This window comes from Scyliorhinus torazame, chromosome 5, assembly GCF_047496885.1.
Source record: "Scyliorhinus torazame isolate Kashiwa2021f chromosome 5, sScyTor2.1, whole genome shotgun sequence".
Lineage (NCBI taxonomy): Eukaryota > Metazoa > Chordata > Chondrichthyes > Carcharhiniformes > Scyliorhinidae > Scyliorhinus > Scyliorhinus torazame.
Genome location: NC_092711.1, coordinates 101,659,789 through 101,684,269, shown reverse-complemented (window position 1 = coordinate 101,684,269; position 24,481 = coordinate 101,659,789). Strand labels below are relative to the sequence as shown.

The 24,481-nt window shown below is 48.0% G+C and overlaps 1 protein-coding gene across 5 annotated transcripts; it reads right to left on the bottom strand.

Moving 5' to 3' along the window:
* Window positions 1-8: 8 nt before the first annotated feature.
* On the bottom strand, window positions 9-24,252 carry LOC140419245 (uncharacterized). 5 transcript variants are annotated; one of them, XM_072503067.1, is made up of 4 exons: window positions 24,085-24,252; window positions 18,740-19,563; window positions 3,211-3,705; window positions 9-201 (listed from the first exon to the last, which is right to left on the bottom strand). In XM_072503067.1, the coding sequence occupies exons 1-4, from the start codon at window positions 24,169-24,171 to the stop codon at window positions 9-11; spliced, it is 1,599 nt and encodes a 532-aa protein (XP_072359168.1). In that variant the 5' UTR covers window positions 24,172-24,252. The 5 variants fall into 5 exon arrangements, 1 of the variants encoding a protein (XP_072359168.1); XR_011945646.1 differs by lacking the exons at window positions 3,211-3,705; window positions 18,740-19,563; window positions 24,085-24,252 and adding exons at window positions 7,201-7,454; window positions 7,928-8,011; window positions 9,402-9,439 and having other exon boundaries at window positions 76-201; XR_011945644.1 differs by lacking the exons at window positions 9-201; window positions 3,211-3,705; window positions 18,740-19,563; window positions 24,085-24,252 and adding exons at window positions 3,899-4,024; window positions 7,201-7,454; window positions 7,928-8,011; window positions 9,402-9,439.
* Between the last annotated feature and the right edge of the window lie 229 nt (window positions 24,253-24,481).

Genomic DNA, 24,481 nt, shown 5'->3' with positions numbered 1-24,481 from the left:
CCCGGGTGTTATGTGCGTCTCGCCGCTTTTCCAGTCACTGATGCTTGAAATCTTTTCCCAGAGACAGAACAGACAAACATTTCACCTTCCACATTCAAATTTTGATGATGTTGAGGTTGTAATGGATTGAGTGATTCTGTGAGAGCTCGATGTGAAGTTTGTTTTGAGTTTTCTGTCGGCCAATCCTCCACTTCCAATATCCTGTAAAAAGAGTTTACAAAGGTCATCACTGTCAGTCCAGGATATAAATTCTGAACAGACAATTCTAGTTTATCAGGAACATCTTTTCCTCTCTTGTTCCCCCAAAGCTGTAAATCCCCGTCCCCCACACACTCCCTGGGCTGAAATCCAAACCCATCTCACCATCTGCACCATTTCTTTCCTCCACTCCGTTTTCTCCCTCCCTCTCCTCTGCCTGGGTTCAGTTCGCCAGGTCCTGTCTGCAGACTGATAATAAAATCAATGGGTCTTATTGGGGGTTTGGGGCCTCCAGCGGGTGTTCGTGAATCCTCCCCGCCCACCTGACAGGGTTTCCTTCCTTACCAGAGATCAGAGTCCTCATTGATTTGAGTGCAAAGTGTGAGCACATATTTCTTGTCCCCCTCCCCTGTCCTGTGATGTGAACCATCCTCCAGTGTCTGAAGCAGGATGGTGCCCATTAACCTGGGCCTGTTCCCGGGAGGGAGGGAGAAACCCCGTAGCTGCAAACCAAGGAGCTGACAATGATTGTGAAGGGTTTGCGGATCCACAAAGTGTTTCCAAATCCTCCCACCCACCGCCTGACGCTGACTTCGCTTCTCCAGGACAAACAAGCGCCGAAATCCATGTCCAGCAGCCACACTGCGCATGCTCCGCATCACAATGCCCTGGGTGTGATTGACGGCAGCTGCAGACCAATAGGAAGAGGGGGCGGTGTTGGAGGACCTAGCGGGAGTGGCTGATCCTCCAACCAATTTGAGTGAATGAGGGGCGGGGCTGATCCCGATCTACCTCATTGACTGAGACTCTCGACAACGCAGAATCGCCGAGCAGAAACTTATAGCCAAGTTCCGCACACATGAGTGCGGCCTCAACCGGGACCTGGGATTCATGTCGCATTACATTCATCCCCCACCATCTGGCCTGCAAAATCCTACCAACTGTCCTGGCTTGGTACAATTCACACCTCTTTAACCTGGGGTTACCCCATCTCTGGATCTGTAAAGATTTAATCACCTCGCATTCCAAGCATTGTGTGGCATCTTTGAATTTGTCTATATATGTGTTTCTGGAACAGACCTCTTCATTCACCTGAGGAAGGAGCAGCGCTCCGAAAGCTGGTGACATCGAAACAAACCTGTTGGACTTTAACCTGGTGTTGTAAGACTTCGTACTGAGACTCTGCATCATTTTGAGTTCTTCCCATTGGCCACGTAGGAGCGGGTTCCAAAACCTCATTTCCTGTCTGAGTGGTGTTAACCAATGGGAAGATTTGGTGGACCGGATGGACAATCAGACTGCAAACTTTGCGAATGTAGATTGAGCTTCACACAGATTAAACCTTCTTCCTGTGTCAAACCTCTAACACTTTCTTTCTACTTCTTTTCACTTCAATGGACTTTTTAAGATTCCATTGACTGTTCTACAGAACTGTTACAGCAGGCAACAACAAACATTAACTCTGTTTCTCTCGCCACAGATGTGGCACAGTGGTTAGCACTGCTGCATCATAGCGCCAGCGACCTATAAGACCATAAGACATAGGAGGAGAATTAGGCCACTTGGCCCATCGAATCTGCTCCGCCATTCAATCATGGCTCATATTTTCTCATCCCCATTCTCCTGTCTTCTCCCCATAACCCCTGATCCCCTGACCTGGGTTCAATTCCAGCCTTAGGTGACTGTGTGGAGTTTGCACAGTCTGTGTGTTCCCACAGTCTGTGTGTTCCTTCTGGGTGCTCCAGTTTTCTCCACCGTCCAAAGATGTGCAGGTTAAGTGGATTGGCTATGCTAAATTGCCCCTCAGTATCCAAAAAAAGGTTAGTTGGGTTACGGGGACAGGGTGGAGGCATAGACTGAAGTAGGGTGCTCTTTCCAAGGGTCGGTGCAGGCTCGATGGCCCAAATGGCCTCCTTCTGCACTGTAAATTCTATAATTCTGTCGGATTTTCTCTCTCAGTTTGATCTGATGGGTTTGTCTGGTGCTATTTCCCTCGTACTGTCCATGTGTTTGGGTATTTTAGGGAGCAGGTAGAACTTCCTTAGTTCTACCTGTTGTTTTTGGTTAATGTGTCTGGAGTCTTTGAGTTCTTCCAGTCCGTCTCCAATTCTTCTTCCTGTCTCGGGTGTATGGGTCTAGGTAGCTGTGTGTTGTGATTTGTGTTGTTTAGTTGTCTGTCTGTCTCCAGAAGGTATTGTCTCTCGATAATGACAGTGCTGCCACCCTTGTCTTCTGGTCGTATGAACATATTTCATTACTGTGACAGGGCAGAGACCTGTTTGAAAGATTCAAACATGGGAGTTCTGGGAAAGATGGGCAAGGATTTGGGAGGTGACAACATGTTCAAAGAGTTTGGAGAGGCGAGGGAGGCTGAGGATGGGGCAGTAATTTGTAAGGATGGCAGGGTCAAGGGTTTGTTTTATTGAGGAGGGGGTGATGATGGCAGATTTGAAGGACAGAGGGACAGTACCTGAAGAGAGAGAAATGTTGACAATATCCATGGACACAGGGTAGTTAGCTGATCAGTAGCTCAGTGGGAATAGGGTCGATGGAGCAGGAGCTGGTCTCATGGACAAGATGAGCTCTGAGAGGGCATGAGGGGAGATGGGAGAGAAACTAGAGAAAGATGTGGGTTCAGTGCTCGGGAAAGGATGAAATTTAGAGACAGTTTGGTCCGGTGGGCTCGTGGAAGGGAGGGAAGCAGCAGAGGCAGCTGATCGGATTTACTCAATCTCAGTCTCAAAGAAGCTCCACAAGCTCCTCACACGTCTTGTTGGAGGTGAGGATGGAAGAGACGGGAGAGCGAGAGTACTTCAAAAGGAAGTAACTTGTGTCAGATATTAAAACATTTCAGCACACTGCGTATCTAACACAAATCTAATTTATTTGACTTTTACGCAGAATATTAGCTCCTGTAAATGGGCTGGAGTTTGTCATAAAGAGAAAGAGACCCAAATGAACATGGTTCAGTCCTGAATGTGAGTAACAGTAAAATCCAATCACTGTGGTTACTTGTGGCCTCGTTGGTGTCTCAGCAGGTGGTATGAAGTGGTGAATCCCTTTCCACACTGAGAGCAGGTAAACGGTCTTTCCCCAGTGTGAATTCGCTGATGTCCAGTGAGCTGAGATGAGTGTCTGAACCCCGTCCCACAGTTAGAGCACCGAAACGGTCTCTCGTCAGTGTGAACACGTTGATGGCACATCAGTTCCCCAGAACTTTTATAACACTTCTCGCAGTCTGGACACTGAAATGGTCTCTCATCAGTGTGAACTTGTTGGTGTCTCAGCAGGTTGGCTGAAATTGTAAATCCCTTCCCACACACTGAGCAGGTAAATGGTCTCTCCCTGGAGTGAACTCGTTGATGTGTGGACAGAGCAGATGACTGAGTGAATCCCTTCCCACACTCTGAGCAGGTGAATGGTTTCTCCCCAGTGTGAAGTCGCTGGTGTCTCAGCAGGTTCGATGAATGAGCAAATCCCTTCCCACACTTGGAGCAGGTGAATGGTCTATCCCCAGTGTGACTGCGCCGATGAGTTTCCAGCTTGGATGGGGAAGTGAATCCTTTCCCACAGTCCCCACATTTCCACGGTTTCTCCTCAGTGTGACTACATTTGTGGCTTGTGAGGCCTGATGATCGACTGAATCCTCGTCCACACACACAACACGTGTACGGTTTCTCCCCACTGTGAACGATGCTTTTTCCTTCCATGTTCAAAATCCGCTTATATTCAGGATATGATAAATAGAGGACTCGGTCAGATCCTGATGTGATGCTTGGTTTGAGTTTCCGGACTTGGAAGCCTCACCTTCGAACACCCGGTGAAACTGATTGGAAACAGAAAATAGGGAGTGAGAGAGAACCCACAAAAACACAAAAGCAGGTTGTGAAAATGAGCTGAATGAATCTGGTCACTTGTGGGGCCAGCACTGGAAACAAATGACCAGGAAAACTGCTGGGTTGTCATCAAAACCCAACTGGCCTCTTTGGGAGGAGAGAGAAAGAGCTGAAGAGGGATTTTGTATATCGACAAGACATAATAAGAGAGTAGTTGGCAAAACAAATTCAATCTTGAGCTTCATAAACAGTAATATTGATAAAGAAACTATGCTTCTGGTGGCACAGTGATTAGCACTGCTGCCTCACAGCGCCAGGGGCCCGGGTTCAATTCCGGCCATGGTGACTGTCTGTGTAGAGTATGCACTGTCTCCCCGTGTCTGCGTGGGTTTCCACCCGGTGCTCGGTTTCCTCCAACAATCCAAAGAAGAACAAGTTACTTGGATTGGCCTTGATAAATTGCCCCTTAATGTCCAGGGATGTGTAGGTTAGGTGGGGCTATGGGGTCACAGGGACAGGGTAGGGGTGTGGGCCTAGGCAGGGTGTCCTTTCAGAGAATCAGTGCAGACTCGATGGGCCGAATGGCCTCCTTCTGCTCTGTAGGATCAGCCCCACATTGGGTGGATCTACGGGTTAGTATGGAGAGAGGGCAGCGTCCGTTATGGAGGTTGGATGTGGGACTATTCGCAGATGAGGAGGTCTGTGGGCGGGTGAGCAAGTCCATCCAGAACAATCTGGAAATAAATGATACAGGGGAAGTCTCGGCAGCAGCGGTGTGGGAAGCTCTGAAGACAGCGGTTAGAGGGGAATTAATTTTGATACGGGCCCGTAGAGAAAAGGTGGAAGGATCAGGGAGGGATAGGTTGGTTAGGGAGATACTCCAGGTGGATAGGAGATATGCGGAAGCCCCGGACGGGGGGTTATTGAAGGAGCGGCAGAGGTTACAGATGAGGTTTGGGCTGTTATCTACAGGGAAAGCAGTGGAGCAACTGAGGAAGGCAAGGGGAGCGGTGTATGAGTTTGGGGAAAAGGCCAACAGAATGTTAGCGCACCAGCTGAGGAAAAGGGAGGCAGCCAGGCAGATAGGGAGAGTAAAGAACAGAGGTGGGAATGCGGCCCTGGACCCAGTGGGGGTGAATGAGGTGTTTAAGGACATTTATAGCAAGTTATACGATTCGGAACCCCCGGCTGGGGTGGAGGGGATGAGGCAGTTCTTGGGCCAGTTGAGGTTCCCGAGGGTGGAGGAAGAACTGGTGGAAGGGCTGGGAGCCCCAATTGAAATTGAGGAAATAATGGAGGGGCTGGAGGTCATGCAGTCGGGCAAGGCCCCGGAGCCGGACGGCTACCCGGTGGAATTCTACAAGAAGTTCTCGGAGATATTGGGCCCACTGCTGGTGAGGGCATTTAATGAGGCAAGGGTCCTTCCTCCAACAATGTCGCAGGCCTCGATCTCATTGATTCTGAAACGGGAGAAGGACCCTGAGCAATGCGGGTCATACAGACCAATCACCCTATTGAATTGGATGCCAAACTGCTGGCTAAGATATTGGCCACAAGGATAGAGGACTGTGTCCCGGGGGTGGTAGGGGAAGACCAGACGGGATTTGGAAAGGGCTAGGAACTCACGGCTAATGTTAGAAGGCTCTTAAACGTTATCATGATGCCCTCAGAGGGAGAAGGCCTTTTGTCGGGTGGAGTGGAATTATTTGTGGGAGGAGTTCGGAAGGCTCGGGTTTGGTCAGGGCTTCACTGATTGGGTACGGTTGCTGTATCAGGCACCAGTAGCAAGTGGGCTTACGAATCGGCTGATGTCGGGCTATTGTGACGGTTACAGAAAGCGGTGAAATGATGAAAGCGGCCACAGGCTCAGGCTGACTCGATGATTGTCCAATAATAAGTGAGAGTCTCAGTGGGACAATCAGACAATAATAGTGGAGATGGGGCCCAGAGGATAAACAGCAAAGGATTCACTCACTTTGAGAGGAACAAACATAGTGTCTGTTCCAATAAGTCAGGCTGCAGTGTGTGAGTGAACACATCATTGGATCCAGTGTAGAATCACAGATTCCCTACAGTGCTGAAGGAGGCCATTTGGCGCATCGAGTCTGCACTGACCCTCTGAAAGAGCATCCTACCGTGACCAATCCCCCACCCTAACCCTGTAACCCCACCCAGTGACAATTTAGCACAGCCAATCCACCTAACCTGCACATCTTTGGACTGTGGGAGGAAATCTACGCAGCCACGGGAAGAATGTGCAAACTCCACACAGACAGTGACCCAAGGTCAGAATCAAACCCAGGTACCTGGTGCTTGAGGCAACAGTGCTAACTACCGAGCCACCCCCGTAACTCTGTCATGATTAGACAATACCCTGCCTGTTATTCCAAATCTGATGTGTGTTACTCTGTTACTATTATTATTAGACAACAACCTATCCGATATTCCAATTTTGGTGTGTGTTACTCTGTTACTATTATTTATTAGACAACAACCTATCTGATATTCCAATTTTGGTGTGTGTTACTCTGTTACTATTATTTATTAGACAACAACCTATCTGATATTCCAATTTTGGTGTGTGTTACTCTGTTACTGTTATCATCAGACAATAATAGGAGGGCAAGATGCAAGGTAGCAATGATATTTTGAAGTTTATGTGTTACAATGAGTGTCACTGGGAGGTGTGTGATAAAATAGGAATGGAAACATCATGACAAAGGGTGGCACGGTGGCAGTGCTTAGTACTGCTGCCTCACGGTGCTGAGGACCCAAGTTCAATCCTGGCCCTGGGTCACTGCCGTGTGGAGTTTGCACATTCTCCCCCTGTCTCCGTGGGTCTTACCCCCACAACCCAAAGATGTGCAGGCCAGGTGGATTGGCCACTCTTTTGAGATCCACCAACAAAATAGAACAAAGGAAACAAACTTAGGGACAAAGCAAAAAGGGCCGCTCCCGTTAGGGGCACTGCCCGAACGTAACAAAGACCAGCAGAAACTTAAAAACGTCAAATGAGAGTGCATTGAAAGGGGTCAATAAAGCACCCCAAACCCTGCGGTGCCCACCGGGCATGGCAGGCTTTGATGGTGCCCATGGACACCGCATGCTCCCTTTCTAGGGCACCCAGCTGCGAATGTAGCCGCGGAAAAGGAGTAAATAGTCTGACCGGATGACCCCCTCGGTCGCCAGCTGCCTGGAACTACAAATGACGCGCTTCGCCAGGCCCAGAGCAGGTTCACAAGGAGGTAAGTGGCGCTGGTTCACGAGGTCTTCGGCCCAAGTAGGACTCAGCAAAAACACAGTCCGTGCTGCAACCCTGGAACGACCACCCAATAGAATCCACCTCCTCCCTGCTGGTGTGTGGGGTCTTCAGTCCAGGAGGGGGCTCAGCAAACACACTGCCCACTCGATCCCTCTGCCCTGGAACAAGCACACTGGTTAGAATAAGGAGGATTTTGTCCTTGCTGAAGGCAGATGTTATCAGTTGGGAAGACTGGGCCGGGCACTCAACCCGGGAGAGGCCCAGCAAACAAGCAGTCCAAAGGGCTTTACTCCCATCTTGTTTTTGAAGTTACCTCCTTGTTGTTGTCCTTCTCTCCTCGCTCCGTCCTTCTCTCCCCTCTCCTTCCTCCAGGCAGCAACCAGCACTGGACACAGGCAGAAAACTGAGCAACAGCAGCAGCAATAGAGAGAGAGAGGGAGAGAGAGGGAGAGGGAGTGGGAGAGGGAGACAGCAGCAACAGCCACTCTCCACCACGGCAACAACCTCATAACACCAAAGTCTGCACTGGGAGTGCCAGCTTCAGATTGGCCATGCTAAATTGCCCCTTAATTGGAAACAAATAATTGGGTACCCTAAATTTATCATAAAAAATAATAATAATAATACTCACCTCTGTCACAATTTTGGTGTTTTCAAGTTCACAATCTCCTGCTGCAACCTTTGGCTGGAAAGATATCAGAAGCTTTGGAAGCAGCTGTAAAAGGAAATTACAATGGTCAGAAATGTTAGTCGAGGTTAGAAATTAAGATCAGACAAACATTTATCTTGGTTTGAATTTGCTGGGTGTAAATCCTCTCCTAACCGCCGGTAAAAGGACTTTCCAAAATCCATCACTCTTCGAGTCCAGGATAGAAGTTCCAAACATTCTCTCCCCTAGTTGCCAGTCCCAGGATTATTTTTTTTTTTAAATTCAGAGTACCCAATTCATTTTTTCCAATTAAGGGACAGTTTAGCATGGTCAATCCACCTACCCTGCACATCTTTGGGTTGTGGGGGTGAAACCCATGCAAACACGGGGAGAATGTGCAAACTCCACACGGGCAGTGACTCAGAGCCAGGATCGAACCTGGGACCTCGGTGCCGCGAGACAGCTGTGCTCATGTCCCAGGATTATTTAATGAGGGTTTTACTTGATTTGGAGGCAGTTCAGTGAAGTTTCACTAGTCTGATTCCTGGGATGGGAGAGTTTGTTTTATGGAGCAAGATTGAGCCTGTTTGGTCTGTACCCGATGGAGTTTAGAAGAATGAGAGGTGATCTTATTGAAACATCTAAGATTCTGAGGGGTTTTGATGAAAGAATATTTTCCCAAATGGGGATTCAAGAACTAAGGGGGACAGTTTAAAGATAAGAATTCTCCAATTTGATACTGAGATAAGGAGAAATGTCTTCCCTCAGAGGGTCATCAGTCTGTGGATAAAAGCAAATTACTGCGGATGCTGGAATCTGAAACAAAAACAGAAAATACTGGACAATCTCAGCAGGTCTGACAGCATCTGTGGAGAGAAAAGGGAGCTAACGTTTTGAGTCTGGATGACTCTTTGTCAAAGCTGAGTTTGTGGAATTCTCTTTCACAGAGAGCAGTGGCGCTGGGTCACTGAATATACTCAAACCTGAGTTTGTCTTTTTTTTATCTACTGGGGAGTCAAGTTTTGGGGGCAGACAGGAAAATGTAATTAATGGCACATTCGGATCAGCGTTTATTGAATGGCAGAGCAGTGTCAATAGGCCGAATGGCCTACTCCTGCTGCTAATTCTGATGTTCTTCTGTTCTTCCGATTGCCACACATGCCAGTAGCACCTCCCCGCGCTCGGGGGGGGGGGGGGCTGTCAATCATCGAGACAATGATTTTCTCTTCTGGTCACCGGGATCCTGAAGCACCGTCTCTGTTACGTCATCAAGATGGCCCCTCAGCCGCGCCGCTAAACAAAGATGGCGGCCGTGGAACTGGGCCTGATACCGGATAAAAACTCTGCAGCTGCAAACGCGGGATTTGCAGGGTCTTTTTCCGGGCTTGTGACAAGCAGAGGGTGTTTATGAAGCCTTCACTCCCTCCCCACCCCGACTCCCGGCTCCATGCCTCACCGCCCGAAACAGCCGCTCCCGCACTCGCAGACCTCCTAGCAAAGTGACACTGCGCATGCTCCAGATATAACCCAACATTGCATCTGCGCACTGGGCTCCGTGGAATGAATAGGGCACATTCACAGACGCGGGGAATGTTGGGTAATAGCCGCACCATTGAAACAGTTAATACAAAATAACTTGGTCACCAATTGCGAAAATAATCAAACAATTTATTGTCAATGGGTATTCTGCTATTCTCCATTTCTCAAATTGATCAAATGCTGCTCTCCTGTGGAATAATTCAGAACTTCAAGGTGTTTTTTTCCCCAATGGGTCCTTCCTCTCTCCTCCCCAGAAGATGCAAACTCTTGCTGGGTTCACTTCCAGAATCAGTAATTCCTGCATCTTCCCTCTTGCTCGTCATACTGAATGTTCAGTGTTTTCTAGAATGATCCAGCACAGATGGAAGTCACTCGGAACAAAGTGTGAGGTTGTCCATTTTGGAAGGACAAATATAAATGCGGAATACAGGGTTGATGGTAGGATTCTTGGCAATGTGGAGGAGCAGAGAGATCTTGGGGTCTATGTTCATACATCTTTGAAAGTTGCCACTCAAGTGGATATAGCTGTGAAGAAGGCCTATGGTGTGCTAGCGCTCATTAACAGGGGGATTGAATTTAAGAGCCGTGAAGTGATGATGCAGCTGCACAAAACCTTGGTACAGCAACATTTGGAGCAGTGTACAGTTCTGGTCGCCTCATTTTAGGAAGGATGTGGAAGCTTTGGAAAAGGTGCAAAGGAGACTTACCAGGATGTTGCCTGGAATGGAGAGTAGGTCTTACGAGGAAAGGTTGAGGGTGCTAGGTCTTTTCTCATTGGAACGGAGAAGGATGAGGGGTGACTTGATAAGGGTTTATAAGATGATCAGGCGAATAGATAGAGTAGACAGTCAGAGAATTTTCCCCCGGGTGGAACAAACCATTACAAGGGGACATAAATTTAAGGTGAATGGTGGAAGATATAGGGGGGATGTCAGAGGTAGGTTCTTTACCCAGAGAGTAGTGGGGGCATGGAATGCACTGTCTGTGGAAGTAGTTGAGTCGGCAAAATTAGGGACCTTCAAGCAGTTATTGGATAGGTACATGGATTACGGTAGAATGAAATTGTGTAGATTAATTTATTCTTAAGGGCAGCGCGGTAGCATTGTGGATAGGACAATTGCTTCACAGCTCCAGGATCCCAGGTTCGATTCCGGCTTGGGTCACTGTCTGTGCGGAGTCTGCACATTCTCCCCGTGTGTGCGTGGGTTTCCTCCAGGTGCTCCGGTTTCCGCCCAGTCCAAAGATGTGCATGTTGGATGGATTGGCCATGATAAATTGCCCTTAGTGTCCAAAATTGACCTTAGTGTTGGGTGGAGTTACTGGGTTATGGGGATAGGGTGTAAGTGTTGTCCTTGGGTAGGGTGCTCTTTCCAAGAGCCGGTGCAGACTCGATGGGCCGAATGGCCTCCTTCTGCACTGTAAATTCTATGATAATCTATGATTAATCTAGGACAAAGGTTTGGCACAACATCGTGGGCCGAAGGGCCTGTTCTGTGCTGTATTTTTCTATGTTCTATCATATCTGTACTGACTTTGTGCAAGGGCTACCACACTTCCTGGTTAAATTCCATTTGCAACAGTTCTGACCCCATATGACCAGCCCATCTGTATCATCCCGTGATTTAAGGCTTTTATCCTCGCTAGTTGCTGCACCAACAATTTTCCATCTGCAAACTTATTGATCATACCTCCTACCTTCACGTATTTCAAATCCTTGATTTTATATATAATTACTATTGGTGGCTGAGGATGCACCAGGATATCCATCAGCACCTAAACCCGCGATTCCTTCCTGCGAGACATTCGAGAGCTTCGATAACTCTGGAGAAACAATGCTGAAAAAGTTGATGTTCTGGTCAAGGCTAATAACTGGGTGCTGCCTTGCCTGTCTCTGAATTTACTCCACTCCTGTTCATTATCCACTTATGTAATAAGCATTGATTGTAATGACTGGAAAGAGGTTGCTGCCAATCGGTCACTATCGTGACAATGTGCGCATCAAACAGCATCATTAGGGCAGAATGGCAGCACAGTGGTTAGCACTGTTGCTTCACAGCACCAGGGTCCCGGGTTCGATTCCCGCTTGGGTCACTGCCTGTGCAGTCTGTACGTTCTCCCCGAAAGACGTGCTTGTTAGGTGAATTGAACATTCACCTGAACAGGCGCCGGAGTGTGGCGATTAGGGGATTTTCACAGTAACTTCATTGCAGTGTTAATGTATGCCTAATTATGACAATAAAGATTCTTATTATTATTTTATTGATTTTCTTGTAAAATATTGACCTGTTATATTTTCTTTGATAATTTACTTTCGTAATGGAGGTGTCACTGTGAAGAATGTGTCAGTTAGTAAGGATTGATCAGCATTTTCTAATTGGAGATGTTAATCAGAGGAATTGCAGAGTTTTTTACAAAAACAATTTAGGACTGAAGTAAAATTCATAATTTTATTGTTCACCAGTTTCTTTGGGAGTTCTTAAATCGAAGGATAATATCACAGATGATGGCTTTTAAAAAGGGACCCTACCAACACAAAAACCAACATATATCTTGAAGATTAAACTCCAGCCAGTTAATGTTAGGAGGAAAGTAAATAATAATAATCTTTATTGTCACATAGAGGCTTACATTAACACTGCAATGAAGTTACTGTGAAATGCCCCTCATCACCACATTTTGGCGCCTGTTCGGGTACACTGAGGGAGAATTCATAATGTCCAAATTGCCTAACAGCACGTCTTTCGGGACTTGTGGGAGGAAACCGGAGCACCCGGAGGAAACCCACAGAGACACAGGGAGAACGTGCAGACTCCGCACAGACAGTGACCTAAGCCGTGAATCGAACCTGGGACCCTGCCGCTGTGAAGCATTAGGGAGCATTAAGGTTCAGGCAGGATAATACCTCTAGGAACGATATAGAAATATCAGAAATATTAAATCATTACTTTGCATCATTGTTTCCCAGGAAGATAGAACAGGTCAACAGGACATTGAATGATGAGGTGATTATTGATTACACTAATCAAACTCAAAGGGGATAAAACCCCTGATCCAAATGGATTACATCCACGTATTTTAAAAGATTCGCAGGGAGAGACATTACTGCGCATATTTAATAATTCATTAAAAAGGATCAGTTCTAAAAGACTGGCAGCTCAGTAATGTAATTCCTATATTTAAAATGGTGGACAGAACATGCCCAGGAAATTATGAAACAATTAGCTTCACATTGGTAAATAATCAAATCCTGAGTAAAGGAGGGAATTTTTTAAATCTGGAAAAGATAAACATAACAATGAATAGTCAAATGGATTTCAAATGGGAAAATCTTGTCTGACCAAAGTTATATGTCTTGCTGCTTGTGCGAGTGCTGCTTATCATTAGGTGTAAGCAACCTTCCTCTCCAATGTGGTTCCTGAGAATTCTATTGAGTGATTTGAATGGTACGATTAGAGTCAGAGAGTGAAAGAGGCGCTTTAACCCATCGTGTCTCCACCAGCTATCAAGCACCTATTTACTCTAATCCCATTTTCCAGCACTCAGTCCGTAGCCTTCCATGCAATGGCATTTCAAATGCTCACCTAAATACTTCTTAAATGTTGTGAAGGTTCCCGTCTCTACCACACTTTCAGGCAGTGAGTTCCAGATTCCCACCACCCTTTGGGTGAAAAAGTTTTTCTTCGCATCTCTTATAAACCTCCTGCCATTACCTGAAATCTATGCCCGTGAGACTGCAGTGCTGCCCTCCATATTACTTTTTAATCACCCTATCTATCTAGCCTCCTGTCTTCAGGGACCGATGGATATGCCCACCAAGGTCCCTCTGATCCTCTAGGGTCCTACCATTAATTGTTTATTCTCTTGCCTTGTTTGCAAATTCTTTACCCAGCGTGAAACCGCAGGCTGACGGTGTGCTGTGTCCAACCTGATATTCCACAGGCCCACTTTCCTGGAACAACATGAATAATCTGTTTAAAGCCACAAACAGAAAGGTCCAGTTTTCTCCTGGAGTTGAGACAAATCAGCTTTCAAAATGATGCAGAGTTTCAGCCAATGAGGGAGATCCGCACTCAGCCCTGCCCCTCATTCACTCCGATTAGTTGGAGGACCAGCTGCTCCCGCTCGGTCCTCCAGTACTGCCCCTTATTCCAATTTGCCCGGATCTGCCGTCAATCACTCCCCGGGCATGGCGAGCTGGAGCATGCGCAGTGCCTGGAGTAGCTCCGGTTGAGGCAGTTGTTTGGAAATTCTCAGTCGATCTGATACCGCCGGGTAAGTCGTGAGGGAGGGATAGAGCCGGCGGATGTGTCAGGCGGCTTCATAAAAACCCCGTGCAGGTCCCCAAACCCTGAAATCGAAGCTCTGATACAGCAGCTGAACCGGCGGAAGCTGCTCGGGCTTTTCCCCACAGGCTCGGGTGGACGAAGCGTGACGCAGGCGCATGCGTACGGAGCGAGAGCCCCACCTCCCATTCACTCTGGTTCGGTGGAGGGCCAGCCGCTCTCCTTCGTTCCTTCAGCCCCACCCCATTTCCCTATTGGTCCAAACCTGCCGTCAATCAGTCCCCGGGCATTGGGAACTGGAGCAAACCCTTCACAATCATTGTCAACTCCCTGGTTTGCAGCTGCGGAGCTTCTCCCTCCCGGGAACAGGCCCAGGTTAACGGGCACCATCCTGCTTCAGACACTGGAGGATGGTTCATATCAGAGGATGGGGATAATAAATAAGAGCTTCCACTTTGCACTCAAATCAATGAGGACTCTGATCTCTGGCAAGGAAGGAAACCCTGGCAGGTGGGTGGGGACGATGCACAAACACCCCTTGGAGGCCCCAAACCCCAATAAGGCCCATTGATTTTATTGTCAGACTGCAGGCAGGAGCTGGAGAACTGAACTCAGGCACAGGAGACGGTGGGACAAAACTGGGAGTGCAGGAAAGAAATGGTGTAGATGCTGAGATGGGTTTGGATTTCAGCCCAGGGAGGAGGGAGACTGTGTGGGACAGGGATTTACAGCTTTGGGGGAACAAGTGAGGAAAAATTGTTCCAGAGAAACTAGAATTGTCTCTTTCAGAATTTCTATCCTGGATTGACATTGAGGACTTTTGTAAACTACTTTTACTAGGGGATAGAAGTGGAGAATTTGCCCACAACAAACTGAATCCAAGCTGAAGAGACAAAAGGACATTTGCACAATAGAAATCATGAAGCAGCAATTGGACATTCATCCCTGTGAGACTGTTGCACCATTTGATAACATCATGGCTGATCTGATAGTGACCTCAAATCTGCATCTCACCTACACCTGATAACCATGGTGAAACCGTGGAAATGTGGGGACTGTGGGATGGGATTCAATAACCCGTCTAAATTGGAAACTCATCAATGCATTCACACCGGGGAAACGCCATTCACTTGCTCCATGTGTGGGAAGGGATTCACTCAGTTATCACACCTCATCACACACCAGCATGTTCACAGTGGTGAGATGCCTTTCACCTGTCTGGAATGTGGGAAGGGATTTGAAAAATGAAAATCGCTTGTCACAAGTAGGCTTCAAATGAAGTTACTGTGAAAAGCCCCGGGTCGCCACATTCCGGCGCCTGTTCAGGGAAGCTGGTACGGGATTTAATACTTTATCAAAGCTCCGAACTCACCATCAGGTCCACTTTGACCAGAGACCATTTAAATGTGCTGACTGTGAAAAAAACTTTAAAAGCAGAAATAATTTACTGTTACATCAACACACTCACACTGGAGAGAGGCCATTCACCTGCTCCGTGTGTGGGAAAGGATTCACTCAGTCATCGAGCCTCTGGACACAATATGTTCACACTGATCAGAGACTGTTTCCTTGTTCTGAATGTGAGAAGACCTTTAAAAGTAAAAATTATTTATTGATACATCAACACACTCACACTGAGGAGAGGCCGTTCACCTGCTCCGTGTGTGGGAAGAGATACACTTGTGCATCGAACCTCAAGTCAGAGTAATTTGTTCACACTGATAAGAGACCTTTTAATTGTTCTGAATGTGAGAAAACATTTAAATGTGAAAGGGATCTTCTGAAACACCAACACACACACACTGGGGAGAGGCTGTTCACTGCTCCGTGTGGGAAGGGATTCACTCGGTTAGCCCACCTTCTGAGACACCATTGAGTTCACACTGGGGAGAGACCGTTCTCCTGCCGTGTGTGGGGGCAGGAATTAATTGATTTATCCGACCTTCTGATACACCAGTGGGTTCACACTGGACAGAGACCATACACTTGCCCCGTGTGTGACAAGAAGTTCACTCAGTCATCCCACCTGACTACACACCAACTTACTCACACTGATCAGAGACCTTTCAAATGCTCTGATTGCGAGAAGGGATTTAAAAGTAAATGGAATCTGCTGACACATGGTTCACAGTGGGGAGAGGCCGTACACCTGCTGTGTGTGTGGGAGGGGATTCGCTCAGTCAAACAACCTGCTGAGACATCAGCAAGTTCACAGGCGACAGCAGGGGATGGATTCTGCTGTTATTGCTGCTGTGAATCACATCCAGGACTGAATGATGTCAGGACGCCTGTTTCCAGTGGGGTTCCACAGTTCTCTGGTACATATTAATGATTATGAAATTTGCAGATGAGGCAACAATTCTACGTATGGTTGACATTGCGGGAGAAAGCCATGGACTGCAGGAAGATATCAGTGGACTGGTCAGATGGGCAAAACAATTGCAAATGGAATTCAATCTTTTTTAAACTGCAGCGCTTTTTCAGGTACACAGAGGGAGAATTCAGAATGTCCGATTCACCTAACAAGCACTTCTTTCAGGTCTTGAGGGAGGAAACCGGAGTACCTGGAGGAAATCCAGGCAGACACGGAGAGAACGTGTAGACTCCGCACAGGCATAATAATAATCTTTTATTGTCACAAGTATGAAGTTACTGTGAAAAGCCCCAAGTCGCCACATTCCGTTGCCTGTTGGGGTAAGCTGGTACGGAAATTGAACCTGCGCTGCTGGCCTTGTTTTGCATTACATCCAAGCTGGGAATCGATCCTGGGACCCTGGCGCTTTGAAGTATCAGTGTTAACCACTGTGCCACAAACGGTGAGAGATAATGAATTTCAGAGTGAAAACAAGACAAGGGAATGAACTATAAATACGATGAGACTAAGAACTGGAGAGCAACAGGGAGGCATTGGAGTGCCTATCCACAGGTAGCTGGATAGATCGATCAGGCAGCCAAGAATCCTTTCTTGGACGAGACCTGGAATATAACTGTTTTATTTATTTTAACCTGAAGTTTATTGTTGCTTCAGTCAATTAATAACTGAATAAATAAAGACATGACAGGGCATCCCAGTCCTGTGGAGAGCACATCCTGGTCACTGCATTCATCAATTATAAAGTGAGACGATTCATTGGTTATCACAAAACTGAAATCAATCTGATCATCATTCATAGAATTACAGTTCGTGGTCCATTAATCAAATCTAGAGGTTAAAGATGAAGTTTGCAGGAGGTGAGTTACTCGCCTTAGGATTCCTAGCCTTTGACCTGCCCTGGTAGCCTGGTAGTATTAATGTGGTTTGTCCAGTTCAGTTTCTGATCAATAGCACCCCCAGGATGTTGATTGCGGGGTATTCAGCAATTGTAATGCCAGTGAATGTCAAGGGGCGATGATTAGATGTGCAGGTTAGGTGGATTGGCCATGCTAAATTGCCCGTGTCCAAAAAGGTTAGGTGGGGTTACTGGGTTGTGGGAACAGGTGGAGGTGTGGGCTTAAGTGGGGTTAAGGGCTGGTGCAGACTCGATGGGCCGAATGGTCTCCTTCTGCATTGTAAATTCAATAATGTATGATTCTAATTCTATGACTAGAGAGATCAATGACCAAGGAGTTTAGATTGAAATAATAACCTCTGTAAGGGACTGGAGTTAACATTCTCGATATTGGTGAAATAAATCAGCTGTTTTAAACACATTGTAGATTTTTGCCTTTCCCGCCCGAGTGTTTAACATCACCTGGCTGGAGCTCAGAAAGGATAATCTCACCTCATAGAATCAGAGAATTTACAGTGCAGAAGGAGGCCATTCGGCCCATCAGGTCTGCACCAGCCCTTCGAAAGAGCATCCTACTTCAGCCCACATCTCCACCTTATCCCCGTAACCCAGTAACCCCACCGAACATTTCTGGACACAAAGGGCAATACAGCATAGTCAATCCACCTAACCTGCACATCTTTGGACTGTGGGAGGAAACCGGAGCACCCGGAAGAAACCCACGCAGACACGGGGAAAACGTGCAGACTCCACACAGACAGTGACCCAAGCTGGGAATCAACCCCAGGACCCTGGCGTTGTGAAGCAACAGTGCTACCCACTGTGCTACCGTGCCACCCTTGCATCCAAGCTCCCGGATTGTCTGTCTTCTCTCTGAGAAAGATTTGGTTTGTCTCCTGTATTTCACTACTGTGACAGGCAGAAACCTGATTGAAGGGATTCAAACATGGGAGTTCTGGGGAAGATGGGCAAGGATTTGGGAGGTGACAACATGATCAAATAGTTTGGAGAGGAGAGGGACGGGACAGTAATTTGTCAGGATGGCAGGGTCAAGGATTTGTTTTATTGAGGAGGGGGTGATGACGGCAGATTTGAAGGACAGAGGCTCAGTACCTGAAGAGAGAGAAATGTTGACAATATCCATGGACAGTTGGCTGATCAGTAGCTCAGTGGGAATAGGGTCGATGGAGCAGGAGCTGGTCTCATGGACAAGATGAGCTCTGAGAGGGCATGAGGGGAGATGGGAGAGAAACTGGAGAAAGATGTGGGTTCAGGGCTCGGGAAAGGATGAAATTTAGAGACAGTTTGGTCCGGTGGGCTCGTGGAAGGGAGGGAAGCAGCAGAGGCGGCTGATCGGATTTACTCAATCTCATTCACAAAGAAGCTCCAAAAGCTCCTCACACTTCTTGTTGGCGGTGAGGATGGAAGAGACAGGGAAGAGCGAGAGTACTTCAGAAGGAACTAACTTGTGTCAGAGATATTAAAATGTTGCAACACTGCACGTTTAACACAAATTAATTTATTTGACTTCTTACCAGAATATTAGCCCCTGTAAATGAGCAAAGACCCAAATGAACATGGTTCAGTCCTGAATGTGAGGAACAGCAAAATCCAATCACTGCAGTTACTTGTGGCCTTGTTGGTGTCTCAGGAGATGGGATGAAGTGGTGAATACATTCCCACACTTGAAGCAGGTGAATGGCCTCTCTCCTGTGTGAATTCGCTGGTGCCTCTGCAGGTCAGATGATTGCGTGAATCGCTTCCCACACTTGGAGCAGGTGAATGGCCTCTCTCCAGTGTGAATTCGCTGGTGCCTCTGCAGGTTAGATGATCGCGTGAATCCCTTCCCACACTGGGAGCAGGCAAATGGTGCCTCCCCAGTGTGACTTCGCTGATGTACAGTGAGGTCAGATGATTGCCTGAACCCAGTCCCGCAGTGAGAGCACCTGAACGGTCTCTCGTCAGTGTGAACACGTTGATGGCGAATCAGTTCCCCAGAACGTTTATAGCACTTTCCGCAGTCTGGACAATGAAACGGTCTCTCATCAGTGTGAATTCGCTGGTGACTCAGCAGGTGGACTGAAAAAGTAAATCTCTTCCCACACTCTGAGCAGGTGAATGGCCTCTCCCCAGTGTAAACTCGCTGGTCTGTGGAAAAAGTGGATGACTGAGTGAATCCCTCCCCATACTCTGAGCAGGTGAATGGTCTCTCTCCAGTGTGACTGCATTGATGTGTTTCCAGCTTGGATGGGACAGTGAATCCTTTCCCACAGTCCGGACATTTCCACGGTTTCGCCTCGGTGTGACTGCATTTGTGGCTTGTGAGGCCTGATGACAGAGCGAATCCTCGTCCACACACACAAATCAAGAACGGTTTCTCCCCACTGTGAATGATGCTTTTTCCTTCCATGTTCGAAATCCGCTGATATTCAGGATATGATAAATAGAGGACTCTTGTCAGATCCTGATGTGATGTTTGGTTTGAGTTTCCGGACTTTGAAGCGTCCCCTTCGAACACCCTGTGAAACTGATTTAAAAACAGAAAATAGGGAGTGAGAGAACCCACAAAAACACAAAGGCAGATTTGAAATTGAGCTGAATGAATCTGGTCACTTGTGGGGCCGGCTCTGGGAAAAAGTGACCATGAAAATGGCAGGATTGTTATAAAACCCAATTGACCTCTTTGGGAGGCGAGAGAAAGAGGTGAAGAGGGATTTTATATATCTACAAGACATATTAAGAGAGTAGTTGGCAAAGTATATTCGACCTTGAGCTTCATAAATAGAAATACTGATCCTGAAACTATGCTTCTGGTGACACAGTGATTAGCACTGCTGTCTCACAGTGCCGGGGACCCGGGTTCAATTCCGGCCTTGGTGACGGTCTGTGTGGAGTTTGCACTTTCTCCCCATGTCTGTGTGGGTTCCCACCCGATGCCCAGGTTTCCTCCAACAGTCCAAAGACTGTTGCAAGACTGTTGCAAGATGCAAGAAAGCAGACAAGATCCCGAAAGGGCTACAGATCACAAACCCACTCAAGTCGACCTACAACACAGACTTCGCTGAGAGACTCTGCCGTCGCACCTCTCTCACACTCCTCAACCGCCTCGTCCGCCAGCTCTACAGCAGACGACGCAACCTGGAAACCAAGATAGAGGCCATATTCTCAACTTGCGCTCAGGATGCAGCAGACCAGCTGCGGAACACCGCCAAACAGATGAGACAATACTATGCCACCTATATGCATACCAAGAACGGAAAGCTTGAGAAACTTGGCATTACCACCGGCAGCAACCAAGCCACCCCCGGTGTCACAGTAGAAAACAATACAGGGAAATCTATTGTCAACTTGTCAGACTACACCCTTCAACCAGATGAAATCGAAGTCCTCAGCAGTGGGCTTAATTTCTGCACCACCACCAAAATGGACCCCATCAGTCTCGCGGCAGACACGGAGGAATTCATCAGGCGAATGAGGCTCCGGGAATTCTTCCACAGACCCCAAGAGGCCAACAGCGAACCCAAGCAGACTACCAATGAACCGGAACAGCAGACCGAGAGATCTGCGGTGTGGCAACCGAAGAAGAAAGAGTCGAATTGGACCCCTCCGGAAGGCCGCTGCCTTAGACTCGACATGTCTGCTCAAGCCGTCAGGAGTCGCGTCAATGCCAGATTCATCAGTCGCATTCACAAGACAGCCCCGAACGTCACCCAAGCATAACGCAATGCCATCCGCGCTCTCAAGACCAACCGCAGCATCGTCATCAAACCAGCAGACAAAAGGGGGGGCCACTGTCGTACTGAACAGAACGGACTACTGCAAAGAAGTATACCGACAACGGAACAACCAAGAACACTACAGACTGTTACCCGCAGATCCGACCAAGGAACACATCCGCCAACTTAACAGACTGATCAAGACCTTGGATCCAGATCTTCAGAGTACCCTACGTGCTCTCATCCCACGTACTCCCCGCATTGGAGATCTCTACTGCCTCCCGAAAATACATAAGGCCAACACACCAGGCCGCCCTATCGTTTCAGGCAATGGGACCCTGTGTGAGAACCTCTCTGGCTACATCGAGGGCATCTTGAAACCCATCGTACAAGGTACACCCAGCTTCTGTCGCGACACGACGGACTTCCTACAGAAACTCAGCACCCATGGACCAGTTGAACCAGGTACATTCCTCGTCACAATGGACGTCTCGGCACTCTACACCAGCATCCCCCATGACGACGGCATTGCTGCAACAGCCTCAGTACTCAACACCGACAACTGCCAATCTCCAGACGCAATTCTGCAACTCATCCGCTTCATTCTGGATCACAACGTCTTCACCTTCGACAACAAGTTCTTCATCCAGACGCACGGAACAGCCATGGGGACCAAATTCGCACCCCAATACGCCAACATCTTCATGCACAAGTTTGAACAGGACCTACTCACCGCACAGGACCTTCAACCGATGTTATACACCAGATACATCGATGACATTTTTTTCCTTTGGACCCACGGCGAAGAATCACTGAAACGACTACACGATGACATTAATAAGTTCCATCCAACCATCAGACTCACCATGGACTACTCTCCAAAATCACTTGCATTCTTGGACACACTCGTCTCCATCAAGGATGGTCACCTCAGCACTTTGCTTTACCGCAAACCCACGGATAACCTCATGATGCTCCACTTCTCCAGCTTCCACCCTAAACACATTAAAGAAGCCATCCCCTATGGACAAGCACTCCGTATACACAGGATCTGCTCAGACGAGGAGGAGCGTAACAGACATCTACAGACGTTGAAAGATGCCCTCGTACGAACGGGATATGGCACTCGACTCATCGATCGACAGTTCCAACGCGCCACAGCGAAAAACCGGACCGACCTCCTCAGAAGACAAACATGGGACACAACCGACAGAATACCCTTCGTCGTCCAGTACTTCCCCGGAGCGGAGGAACTACGTCATCTTCTTCACAGCCTTCAACACGTCATTGATGACGATGAACATCTTGCCAAGGTCATCCCCACACCCCCACTACTTGCCTTCAAACAGCCGCGCAACCTCAAACGAACCATTGTTTGCAGCAAACTACCCAGTCTTCAGAACAGTGACCACGACACCACACAACCCTGTCATGGCAATCTCTGCAAGACGTGCCAGATCATCGACATGGATACCTCTATTACACGTGAGAACACCACCCACCAGGTACGCGGTACATACTCGTGCGACTCGGCCAACGTTGTCTACCTCATACGCTGCAGGAAAGGATGTCCCGAAGCATGGTACATTGGCGAGACCATGCAGACGCTGCGACAACGAATGAACGGACATCGCGCAACAATCACCAGGCAGGAATGTTCCCTTCCAGTCGGGGAACACTTCAGCAGTCAAGGGCATTCAGCCTCTGATCTCCGGGTAAGCGTTCTCCAAGGCGGCCTTCAGGACCCGCGACAACGCAGAATCGCCGAGCAGAAACTTATAGCCAAGTTCCGCACACATGAGTGCGGCCTCAACCGGGACCTGGGATTCATGTCGCATTACATTCATCCCCCACCATCTGGCCTGCGAAATCCTACCAACTGTCCTGGCTTGGTACAATTCACACCTCTTTAACCTGGGGTTACCCCATCTCTGGATCTGTAAAGATTTAATCACCTGCTAATGCTCGCATTCCAAGCATCGTTTGGCATCTTTGAATTTTTCTATATATGTGTTTCTGGAACAGACCTCTTCATTCACCTGAGGAAGGAGCAGCGCTCCGAAAGCTAGTGACATCGAAACAAACCTGTTGGACTTTAACCTGGTGTTGTAAGACTTCGTACTGTGCTCACCCCAGTCCAACGCCGGCATCTCCACATCATCAGTCCAAAGGGCAAGTTAGGTGGATTGGTCTAGATAAATTGCTCGTTAGTGTCCAGGGATGTGCAGATTAGGTGGACCTATGGGGTTACAGGAACAGGGTGGGGGTGTGGGCCTAGGCAGGGTGACCTTTCAGAGAATGAGAGCAGACCCGATGGGCCGAATGGCCCACTTTTGCACTGAAGGAATTCTATGGTACTAATTCTATTCTATTAATCTTTATAAAGCTCTGGTCACCACTCTTCAGGAAGAATGTGAAGGTTCTTGGAGAAGGTGCAGAGGAAATTTACCAGAATGGTTCCAGCAAAGGAGGTTGAGGGCAGATTTGATTCAGGTACACAAGATTATGCCAGATTTCCATCAGGTGGACAAAGAAACTCTGTTTCCATTTACTGATCGAAGAAGCACTTGGGACACAGATTTAAAGTTTTGGGTAAAACCTGGATTGTATTGTATCAGATCCTGAGGGTTGACAAGTTGGATGTGGAGAGGATGTTTCCTCTTGTGGGAGAATCGAGAATGAGGGCTTCACTGTTTCAAAATAAGGAGTCACCCATTTCAGATGGAGATGAGGACTTTTTATTCTCGAGGGTTGTAAGACTTTGGAAATCACGTCCTTAAAAGGCAGCGGAAGCAGAGTCCTTGAATATTTTTAAGACAGAGCTGGATAGATTCTTGATGAGCAAAGGGGTGAAAGGTTATCGGGGTAGGCAGGAATGTGGAGTTGAGGTTCAAATGAGATCAGCCGCAATCTTATTGAATGCTGAGCAGGCTCGAGGGGCCGAGTGGCCTGTTCCGAGTTTGTATGTAAAAGGTACAGGAGATATGAGGTGATATGAGATATGTTTTTACACAGCAAGCGGCAATGACCTGATACTTGCTGAGGGAGTTTGAAAATAGACACATAAATCATTTGATTTCAAAAGGAAATTGGATAGACATTTGAGGGAAATAAATCTGTGAGCATACAGGGATCGAGCAGGAGAATGGCACTGACTGGATTGCCCCAGAGAGCTAGCATGGACTCAATGGGCTGAATGCTATTCTCTGTGTCATCATGTCTCTGACTCTTTTGTGCAATCTAGCTTTGTAATTTAACCCCGGCGGGTACAGATATCCCTCAGGTAAATCTGAGCTCACTCCCTACGAGCAAAACCCGGGGCTCCCACTCACTACGCATGCGCTCCGCCGCACACTTCGTCCACCCGGGCCTGTCTCGGGGAAAAGCCCGAGCAGCTTTCGCCGGTTCAACTGCTGCATCCGAGCTTCGATTTCGGGGCTTGGGGCCGACACGGAGCGTTTGTGAAGCCTCCCGACCCATCCACCGGCCCCATCCCTCCCTCATGACTCACCGAGCGGGATCTGACCGGCGAAGGATTTCCACCCGACCACCTGAATCCTGAGCTATCATCGGCACTGCGCATGCTCGTAGTCACGTGGGAGACCGGGCTCAGCCCCGCCCTTCATTCACTCCGATTGGTTGGAGGAACAGCCGCCCCGCCCGGTCACCCAGGCATGCCCCTCTTTTCCTATTGGACGAAAGCTGTCGTCAATCATTCCCAGGGCATTG